Genomic DNA, 11,466 nt, shown 5'->3' with positions numbered 1-11,466 from the left:
TACCAGCCCTTTCCTGGTCTATAATGATGGGCAGCCCGTTCTTGGGCTTCTGTGCCATTCACTGCTCCCCTGGCTTGATCTTGAGAAATCCATCTGTCTGTAAGTCTTGCTGCCTCTTCTAGACAGGAGGTTGTCAAGGACCTTTGTAAAATCTTAGAACTTCTACCCTCAAATTTGTAAGACACAGTTTTAGTGCCTAAAAAATATGTGTATGTGTACGTATACACACATACATACACATTTCTACATATGCATGTACACATGTACATGTGCCCTGGTGATTAAGTGTCAGACTTCTGTTTCCATGGGGAAGAGAAAGGTTCTCTCCCCAGTCAGTGCAGATCACATGCAGCCACACCTGTCTGTCAAGAGAGGCTTATGTGCTGCTATGATGCTGAACAGGTCTTGGCGAAGCTTCCAGATTGAGATGGACCAAGATGAAGCATGGAAATCCACTTTGGACAATCAACTGGGGGAAACCCTATGGGTCACGATGGTCTGATCTGCAGTGGATCCTAGGGCTGTCTCAGGTTCAGGCGGTGCTTTGCTCTGTTGTGAGTGGGGTTCACAGACTTACAGGCGCTCTCGATAACAATGTGACATGTATTAGAATGTGTGTACAGGTGCTTGTGTAAGGGCTAAAGTTTCCTTTGGATAAGGGGGCATGTTTATCTTGCCAATCAACTCTCTGTTTCTAGTACATGTGCCTTTATGGAGGGGAGTGGACTTGGGGGACAAGATGAGTAAAATAATATTTTCCCTGAAAAACATGTTTTCATAGAGACGCAGAATTCCCAAGGGCAGATATCCCCATGGGAATGATGCGTTCCACTGTTGAGAGGTGGTCTTTCTGCAGGGAAGATGATTTCATTGTCCGCCCTTCAGAATTTTGCATAAAGGAAGTCTGGAGGACGGAGCGTCTTCCAAAGTCACTTTGCTCTCTTTACCTCTCATGTGGGAGAATTTTGCAAGAAAATCTTGAAGGTAATCACTTAAGTTATTTCTTATTTCCTAGAATCATCTAGAAGCCCTAGTGGTACAATGGTAAATCAAGCACTTGGCTGCTTACCAAGAAGTCTGTGGTTCAAACCCATCAGTCAACCCCATGGATTTGGAAGAAAGGTGCCGTAGTCTGCGTCTAAAAAGATGTGCACTTGAAACCCTCGAAGGGACAGTTCAACTCTGTGCCATGTGGTCACTGAGTTGGAATTGAACCAACAGAAATGTTTGTGGGGCTTTGTAAATGTCATGAGGCAAAATGCTATTCTGATTGGAGTTCACAGATGAGTACGATAACTCAAGCTTAATTTACAGCACAGCCGTACACATTCTGTGTCCCAGCAAGAGACTCAAAGCACTCCCTTCTCCTTCATCTTGTTCATATAGGCCAGCTACATCCCCAGTCCCTCAGATAACCTCCTGCCTTGAATATGCCTTGAGGCTCCTTAACCCTTTCCAGAAACAAGAATCTCTTTTCATCCGAACTTTCCCAAGCACTTCTACTCTGTACTCCAATTCGTCTCTTGTAAAGATGGCAACTACATCTTGCCTGTCAGTAGCATCGTGGGTTCCTTTAGGAAATCAATCTTCGTGGAAATGTCTCCAGTGCTCCTTAAACTGTTTATCCTAGGCGAATTCATCATGCTGTTCTCTGTGATCAGTCTAAAATTATGGCTCCCTTGTCCTTGAGTGGTTAATCAATCTGCAATATTCGTTAAAATTGATTGTTGTTGCTATTAGGTGCTGTCAGGTTGATTCTGACTCACAGGGTCTCAATGCCCAAGAGAGCAGAATACTGCCCAGCCCTGTTCCAGCCGCCAAGGTCGCCGTGCTTGCGGCCATTGCTCTAGTCGCTGTGTCAGGCCATCTTTCCGGGGGTCTTATTCTTTTTTCCGGATCCTCGCCTTTGACAAGCTTGCTGCACTTCTCCAGGGATGGCTTCCTCCTAAGAACATGTCCACAGTGCAAGAGAGGTAGTCTCACCATCGTTGCTTCTCAGGCACATTCTGGCTGTAAGGTTTCCAAAACAGTTGTGTTTGTTCTTCTGGTTATGCATGGTACTTTGCTGATCTTCGCCAACACTATCACTCGAAGATATTGGTGCTGCTTTGGCCTTCCTTATTGTCAAGCTTTTGAATACATGCGAGGCAATTAAAAATGTCAGGGCTGGCGTCAGGCGTACCAAAAGGAATAATTATAAATTGAATTAATAATTGATGCCAAAATCTTGCAAGGGGTTTCTCAAGGCATGCCAATTGGTCTGTACTCACATAGAGCAACAGAGAAAGAGGAGAGTCAGGAATAACAAATGTGTTGCTGATTGCTACCAGGAACACAACTGCATCCTTGGTCATGAGACCGGAAGAACTGGATGGTGCCTGGCTACCATTCCGGAACATTTTGATCAAAGATTACATAAGAGAATCTCGATCAAGGGGGTGAAATACAGACCAGAATTTCAGAGCATTACCTCTTTCAGACTTTCCAGAGCCATGGAACGTTGGATAAACTCCTGAAATTACTGCCTCGAGAGAATATTTAAAAACTTAAATCAAATGCATCCCCCGAAGTCATCTTAAAACAGAACAAGCATTTAGCTTACGTGGTAAAGAGCTCTGCCTTGTGGACTGTGCTCTTCTGAGAACTATCTGCATGGGGTGAAACTGACAGCGGCCACTTGGGAGATCAGAAGGTAGCTTCAAGGGGAGTAGTGAGCACACACTGATGACGATGGAAGAACTCAGAAATGGATCGTGAGAACGGTTACACAACTTGGGGTGTAAGCACTGTCCCTAAAACACATAGAAGTTGTATGGATTGCTGTGCATATTCTCAACAATAACATTATAAAAATTGAGAAAACAACAGTAGGAAAGTCACTTTGAACAAGATGGCTCTGTTTTGTGGGTTCTAAGATAGATAGGAAGAGTTCTGTATTAAGAAATGTAACAATCATAATAATGGTAGTTCACTGAGTGCTTAGGAAGTGTGAGGTGCTCTATATGACGTGAAGGGCTTTGAATCTGTTCACGTGGCCACACACTAGGAGGTAGTCAATATCATTCTCATTGAACAGATGAGAACACTGAGGTTTGGATGAGGGCAACCAGTTGTCTAATGTCATGTCCCTAAGAAACCTTAGGGACCACACATCAAAGGGCTTCAAACACTAAGACAAAATTCACAGATTGGGTGGAGGTGAAAGGGGGAGGGATTCAGCAATGACACAACAGACCAGGGGCATCGCTACCCAAAGTTGTAGAATTCTACAGCACCTCCTGAAGAGAATAACAAATGACCCAAATTAAAAGTTTGCAAAAGACATAGAAATCCTTAGGAGTCATGTAGGGGGAATGGGGGGGGGCCTCTAGTCAGCCTGGCTAACTGCAGTCTCTCAGTCTAATGGCTATGTTTCTTCAGGAGTCTCTCTTGTCCCAGAGTTCCTGGAGAGAAATATACTTACAGGATACTATTTTATTCATCTTTCAGTACATCTGTAAATATCCAACCAATAAATATTCATTGGGCATCAACTGTGTGTTATGCACTCTTCTAAGCACGGAGGAGATAGTTACTAGAATATCTAAATAACTATGCATTCATTCAGCTGATATTTCTTGAGAGGGGGGAATCATTCTCAAAAATCATGGGGAATTTTGATTTCTTCAGTGATTTAAGGGAAGAGCCCAAGATATCATCTTCATTTTGTGATGTTTACTCTCTAGAGCGGTCTCTCCAGCTTCAAGCTTCCAGATGTTGTATGTGGAGGCTAAGGGGAGAGGACCCTTGCCCTGGAGCCTTTGCTTGTGTCTGCTTCTGATACTAAATGAAACAGGATTTCTCCCTTGCTTTCTCTCAGGCTTCAATTACAAATCCTGAGTGCCCAGACTTGAAAATAATGTGAGTGTAAGGATGAGACAACATCCCTCCCAAGCAACAGGGCATCTTTTGGGACTGTGGTTTCTTTGGGACTTTAGGGGCTTCGTTTTTCCTTGTAAAATATTGACCACCCACCAAGAGACACACATTCCGCAGCCATTTGGGATGTCATTCTAACTCAGGAACCCATTTGCCAAAAAGTCTCTAAGTATTCCATTCTTTCCCAATGCTCCGATGAGGTGGCATTCACCTCCTAGGAAGACGGTAGCCTTAAATAATGGGATGAGGCTTTTTACTTTATAATTCTATCATACATGTGCCCTAGGTAGCTGAGTATCTTTCTCCTCTATCTCCTTCTCCTTGCTGTTAGTGGCGGTCTTTCCCTCAAGATAGTTCTCTTTTCTTGTTAAAAGAGAAAACTAAACAGAAATGCAAGTTATCCTGCCACCTCTGTTTGGCTTTCCCATTTAATGAGGGGATATTTGGTGTACAGAAGGCATGCTGGAGCATGCACTGGTTACTGGCTGTGGTTTCCAGGAGGTCCTTTGGAAGTTGCTCATGAATGGAGACCGACTGTGCATCTTCAATTTGTCAGCCAGTTAGCTTTACTCCCAACAGAATCCTTTCCACTTGCATGGGGTAACTGTCATTGTCCATCATGCCAAAGTGCTCTTCATAATCATTAATATTCCCTCCCCAGAGGAGAGAGGCTATTATGCAAAGCTGTCATACCCCTGGTCATCATCCATACCACACAAATATACTCAGAATCAGGAGTCTCAGCATGGTCATCATATCTCTTTTGTTTTGATCACCATCAGACAGGTGGGTGCCCTCTGGTACCCATTCCCCATGATGCCACTGGGAGAATAGTACTGTTTAGAAAAGACAAGAGTTTTAGGATACTTATCCCAGACTTTTCTTACCCAAACACACCAACTAATATTGGGAGCCATGCATCAATACTGTCCGAATTGACCTCTAACGGGAAGCTCAGGACATGGCTCAGAGTGTGATGAAAAAGTCCAGAGCAATCAACTACTGCCTTTGTCTCCAATAGCAGCCCGCCCCCCCCACAACCCCCACCACCAATTTCTGTTTCTGGTCTGGCTTCTTCCACAGCCAGGTCAAGTCTAACGTTCTCGCTCCTCCATATCGATACCCTCCGGTTCTGGTGCTCTTACTCTGCTACGATTAAAAACCATTCTCACCTTGTGGTTGAGAGTTTGCACACTTCAGGACTGGGATTCTAACTCTGTCACATTGCTGGCTTTTGTCGTTTTTTTAGAAACTGTGACTGCACTCCCTCTCTGTCTGCATTTACTTACGTTGATATATACATAATTATGGTTTCTGTGCTATTAAGTTAATCGAAGGATCGAATGAAGAAATTATGCCAAAGTCTTTCCTGAAGTATCTGAACACATCAAGGCACTCCAACACGCTAGCTTTCTTTATTAAGACGTTTCCTCAACACAAGTAACTTTCTAGCCTGTTTGTCCTGCAGAGAACTTTGCTGGTTCTCGTCTCGTGATTCTTTTGATGCAGCACATGTTCAAAGACCAACTTACACCAAGGGAGATCTTCCAGAACTACACCACGTGAGGGTGAGACTTTGCCTCTCCATACTTCTCTATGCCAGCACCTATTCCATTGGGTTCTGGCACTGGAAAGTCCAGATAGCATTGCTAGTGTGTGTGCAAACTAGCGGATTCACTTTAAGAAGAACTGTGCTTCCTTTACATTTCCCACAAAGACTCATCAGCGATAGACCCATCCGTGTGCACACACCATCCATATGCACACAGCGATAGACCCATCCGTATGTACACAGCTTGCCTCTGTGAAAGTAGCATGAGGAAGATACCATGCAGGCACAGCAGGTGATTGGGATGCAGAAGCATATGGACAAAGAATGTCATCTTCCTCAGGCACCCCCAAATCTAAGCAGATGTGCCCTCCACGTAGTCTATCTCTGTCACCCTCACCTCATCTCTTCTTATTAATTCATTTACAGATTTTCTTACTTTTCATTTATCTCTGAGCATTCATCCTTCATTGCAAATCTACTGGGAAATTCCAGCTGAATGGCTCTCAGCTTCCTGCTCACCAGAACAATCAGACTTAAGGGAACATTTGTGCCAGGTTCAGTGTCAGCCAATGTTCTTTCTAGCTAGGTAACCAGCAGACATGGCACTGCTGGTCCGATCACCCATTTCAATTCACGTTGCTGTGAACTGCCAGGCTAATAAAACAAAGACGTTTCTCCCCGGGCCCCAGGATGCAGAACACCTTTACATAATGCAGTCACACCCTGGTTCAGAGTGACAATAATTGGAGCCAGCAGTTTCCCTACACATAGTCAGCTGCAAGAGAGGCACAAAAGAGAAACTCGAAGATTAGCGATAAGTCAGTTTGGCATCTCCAGGGGTCACCCTGATTGCTCTTCTAATTCTGGACCTGTTACCGCTTCGAGTTTAGGAAAACCACTCACAAAAACAATTGCAAATGATAGGGTGCCGAAAGCCATGTCTGTCCAAATCTGTCATCATTTTCATCATTCAGGGACCAATTAAAATGGTCTCTTTCTGGCATAACACAAAATATATCCAGATAGGCTCTTCCATATGGATTTGAAAAATGGGAGAATATAATCAGGTTGTGGGGGAGTAAAAAATGAAGACAGTTTGGGGAGACCATGAAGAGATGGCAAGTTAAGGAAAGACGACCAGGAGGTTGTTCAGTGGGGACATTTGCTTGGATTTCACCTCTAATGGACCTTGAGAGCAAGATATTTTAAGTTCCGGATCAAGGTTAAAAAGTGCATGGCATTTGAACCATAGAGCCTTACTATATGAACGCTTACAGTACATTTAAAATGGGAGCACAGAGGTGGAAAAAAATACACTTGTTTATAAGAAGACATTTAGTTAGTGTTAAAGAATGTCTGATGGGCCAGCTGACTACAACATGGGGAAAGACAGAAATCCCAAATCGCAGGACTGTACTGGGCATTTAACAATGCAGGTTGTTTTTAAGACAATCAGCCCAGAAAAGGGTATAGGTGCTTAAACACATCAGAACAGCATCTGAATGAGACCATCTACACTATGTTGAGCATGACTTTGGCTCAGGCCCAGTACTCAGCACCAGACAAGGAGTAGCTCATCTCATGCTCAAATAAATCCTCTCAAGTAGGCTCCCTGTGTCTCCCCGTGGTTTAAACAAGAGACCCGAGGCTCAGAGGCAGGGGATTTGCCTCAGGAACACAGATAAGTGGCATAGCTGGGATGGAGGACTCCTCTCAACCTATCTTCTAACTCACAATGGTGTCCAACACAAATTGGAGGGCAAATTACCAGCCTATGTAAATGTTTTCCAGGCTACTTGTTGAGTTTGCGGCTGAGCTATCTTATAGATGCTATATTTATCTGAAACATGAGTCGGAGAGGAAGTGAAAAATAAAACAAAAAAAAACCCCTTGTGAATGTGTGGAAAAGTTTGCAGTCCAGTTTTCTAAATATATACACACAAAAATACATGCCATGCTGGCCAGCTATGATTTCTATTAAAAATGCATGGGTTCTAAACTGGGCATATGGTTTATTAATATGCTGCTATACATACAGAGACATTTGGATTCTAAAACTTCCCTGGAACTTCTAGAGGAGAAGAAAGGTAGATAGGAGGAGGAGGCATTACAATGATAGGTTACATTTTCTCAAGTGAAGTTAATTTCTTTCCTGGACCTCAATGACTCTCTTGCTTCTCACTGGAAGAACCACCTCTTGATTCCTTGAATTTAATCCTCAAACAAACCCCGGTATCTTACGGCTGTGCATAACGGAATGCAATGTTTTTTTCTCTTCACATGGAATATAGGTATATAATTGCACTTCTCCAAATTCTGAATATACTTCCTAATGACTCCTGATAACCTATTATGAATACTTCATCGCACAGGCTGAGATGCACAAACAGCAATGGTGCTGGCTTTCAGCATTCGTATGCCCGCAACAGCCCTGAAAGCACAGGCATTTGTGTGAAATGGGCTCATCCAACCTATTCAGCTTTATTTTGAATCTTGATCCTTTTGAGCAGTAAGGAGTCCATGGTAGGCTTCGGGGAGCCTGATAAGCTCTGGTGTTCTCTTGATTTAAGAGAGAAAGACATATTAATCTTATCTCCCTCACTGGCAATGCGTCAGGAAGTTATCTCGTTAGAAGGGTCTAAGCTCAAGGAGAGTATTTGCTGATGCAATGCAAGGGTGCATCCTTCACCTTCCTTTCCCCTTCAGGGAGAGCTGCCCACCACCCCGCTGCTCAAAACACAGTTGGTCTTCACTGCTATGTTTACAGTCCACCCTCACTCAGCTCCCTTGGGATCAAACCCTGTCCTCCTCTGACTGACTCCCCAGAACCTCTCCACATCCTCCAAGCCTTCCACCGAATAACAGCAAAAAAATAAAAATCATAATCCATTTGGCAGATCCCCAATGAACAAATGAATCAGGTTAAGGAAAGACCTCTGTTTTGCAAGTGAAATGAGGCTATTCAGGGAAAGCACTCGGAGAATGAGGTGGGAAACAGCCTTGGCCAGGCCTTCGTGGGCCAGTCAAGTCATGGCTGCCCCTCAGGAGCACTGATCCCTCGGCGACATACCTCATAAAGGTCTATCATGACATTGCCCTCAGGGCCTCTGCTGCTCTGGACATTTTCCAAAGCCAGGGTGAAGTAGACGCCACGTGTGTCCGAGATGTAGAGGTTGTAGGTGTCGTTCTGGTTCCATTCTTGGACCGCGGCGAACACTTGGTTCTCATCGGTGCTGATGACGTGCATGTCCTGCGAGAAGACACGGGGAAGGGAAGACATGTATAAATTAGCCAGCAGGAGCCCTGGGAGTGTAGCATGTGAAGAGAAACACCACCACAGGCCCCGTAATCCGCGAGAGAGATCCTCCTTTTACAGAGGCACAAACTCATCATGAATTGCTTACTTGTTAATCATGCATTGCCTTTGTCCCTGGGAGGTGAGGCAGTATGGTAATCAGCAGAGAGGACAGAGGGATGTTTAGTAGCGGAGCTAAAATTTAATTGCTTCGTTAGATAATTTACAGACTATTCAGTCAAATATGTCCAACGTTGGAGAATTCATCATCCTGATATATTTGCCAAGCACAAACATGGCACTTGCTCAGGTAGCCTCGATAGGACAAACAGACGGAGAAGTTGAACTGAGTGAGAGAGAAATGAGCCTGGCATTTCTCTGTAGGGCCATGGGGTTCCGCAGCATGGCTTTTCCCTGGAAGCTTGTTAGGCATGCAGAACCTCAGGCCCAAACTCCTAAATCACAATCAGCATTTCAATATGGCCCCTTGGTGATTAAGAAGCACATTAAAGTTTGAGCAGGACTGTCCTTAGGCTCAGCAGCCTCTGGCCCCTGAAGAAAACTTTCATGGGAGAATCCCAAAGCACCCTGGCTTGACATTAATGAGGAGGCAAGGACTTAGCTTCTCAGCCCAACCTTGACTCCAGCAGGCTCGGCGGGAAATCTCAAGAGTAGGAAGGAAGAAAATAGTCTGCATAATTGATGATGTTTTCAGACCCTGTTGTCTGGGAGAGAGAAATAGGGCCACGGCGAGATGGAGGTGGTAAGCAGCTGCCCCTGGTGCAGTGTGGGAATTCCAGAGTCTCCTCCCATTCGGCGCTCCAGAAGGCGTGGCTGTGCTTAGAGGCTGACCCAGCACAAGGCCTCCTTTCTCCTGTTCCATTGCCCTTTGCAGCCTCTCACCCTCGGCTAATGCCATCAGCCTGGTATAGCTTCCGGACAACCACAAATACCAAAGCAAAAGAGCCGCAACAAACACACTAGAATTGCCCATAAGCAAGAAGAGAGACAAGGGGGGAAGAGTCTTGGCCTCTGGTTAGTTCAGTCCTCAAATCTTCCAGGGACGCTACTCTCTCCCCTTGCAAAAAGCTCCAGGAGATTTGTCGATCTTCATTAACAACAATTTTCGTGCTGGAAAAGTCTTCCTAACTTGGAACGGACATATCTTACTGTAAGTAATGTAGGTCGGTGCCCCCTCCATCAACCAATCAGCAATCCAGACCAACTCTGATCTAATCACATAAGATCAAGACTTTTTTCCGGTAGCTCTTTGAGTTCTTAGGAACCTTGAAGAAAACCCCACACAGTCTTTCCCCAGAGTGTCGCATTTCTGCCCCCTCCCAGGGAATAATAGCACAGGGTGCTCTAGACTTTGGTGACGTTGTGCAAAAACAATCCAGCAATGTCACTGTTCTTGTTCGGTCTGTCATGTTTATTCCAATTCCTGGTGACCCTGTGTACGACAGAACAAAGCAGTTTGCCTTCCTCAGTGAAAGGAAGGCAAACATTAGTCTGGCCCATGAATTCTGTGTGGTCAGTTAGCGAACCAAGGTTAGGCATACAGATGGGCGAGTAGTTATGCTAGTGTAATGTCGATTTTCTTCTGGTAAGCAGTTTGGTATTCTTTGGAAAAACAAAACAAAACACCTCAGACCTATTCTCACATTTATTTCTTCCCACTGCTCAGCTTTCTTCCACGATAAGCACTGGTGGTGGATTTGTACCTCAGTCCTAGCACTCAGAACAGGTAGGAGTCCATTTCCCTGATGGCAGTCATTGAAGGGGGGGGGTGTGACCCACGCATGAAGATGATGTTCTAGAACTTCTGTAGCATAGAGAAAGGGCAGGAAAAAAACCTTACAACTGAGTTTGCAAGCATACTTTACATAAAGTTTTTAAAAGTCAAGATCTGCTAGGGCCATATCTTGGAGCCAGAGAATGAAGCCCATTCTAAATAAAATAGGATCAAATGATGGAGGGAAATAGGCCAAGTTCTAGAACTCGGCTCTCCTGCTGGCCTTCTCAGTTAACAGACAGCATCTTGTAAGTGATTAAGGAATGATACTGCAGTTCAAATTCCGGCTGTTAACGCAACTGTGTGAACTTAACAAGGTCCTTCAGAATCGTACCTAGAAAAGAGAAATAACAACAGTATGCACACCATGATGGGGGGGATTAAATCTGTTCATCAGTGTTACACACTTGAAACGTAGGATGTGCTCTGTGCATGCTAGCTATTGTCAGTTTAAGTGAGTCCCTGAATCTCCTCTGCTGCTTAAGAACATTGATTTGGCCTTTCTGCAGATTCAATCTATTGGAATCCTAACTAGCATCCTCAGGAGCAAAGGTGGTTCATCTTGGTGTTGTGTTTCTTTCCAATGGAGAGCATTTGCCATGGAAATTAGACCAGGAGCCACTAAACAATGAAAGGGCCCAACCTTCCAAAGCGCCTCATTTCCTATAGAACAAAGACCAACTCTGGCCTATAGGTTTGCCAAACAATGGATCCCAATTTGTGTTTCCTTCTTGTCCACAGGAGGGAGCAGACTTTCTGAGTTCGAGTTAAAGAGTCTTTCACTATGAACCAGACCCCTTCCCTACAGCCAATTACCACCCCTGTGCCTTGGGAGCACAGCCCTGCCCTGCTGCACCTCTGAGTTCTCCTCCACAGACAATTCACTGAATAATCTGGTGGGGGTGG

At 44.7% G+C, this 11,466-nt stretch overlaps 1 protein-coding gene across 1 annotated transcript in view; it reads right to left on the bottom strand.

The window, feature by feature from the left end:
- Positions 1-11,466, bottom strand: part of SORCS1 (sortilin related VPS10 domain containing receptor 1) — a gene marked incomplete at its 5' end in the record, with an annotated part of 617,874 nt that overhangs the window by 133,757 nt on the left and 472,651 nt on the right. Inside the window, one exon of the mRNA XM_045291424.1 lies at positions 8,541-8,720. Within this exon, the coding sequence (XP_045147359.1) occupies positions 8,541-8,720 (180 nt within the window). The remainder of the gene's footprint in view (positions 1-8,540; positions 8,721-11,466) is intronic.

Source organism: Echinops telfairi, unplaced genomic scaffold, assembly GCF_000313985.2.
Source record: "Echinops telfairi isolate 266 unplaced genomic scaffold, ASM31398v2 ScPeMD7_70;HRSCAF=299, whole genome shotgun sequence".
Taxonomy (NCBI): Eukaryota; Metazoa; Chordata; class Mammalia; order Afrosoricida; family Tenrecidae; genus Echinops; species Echinops telfairi.
The sequence above is the reverse complement of the archived record's forward strand: the minus strand, read 5'-3'. Positions and strand labels throughout refer to the sequence as shown.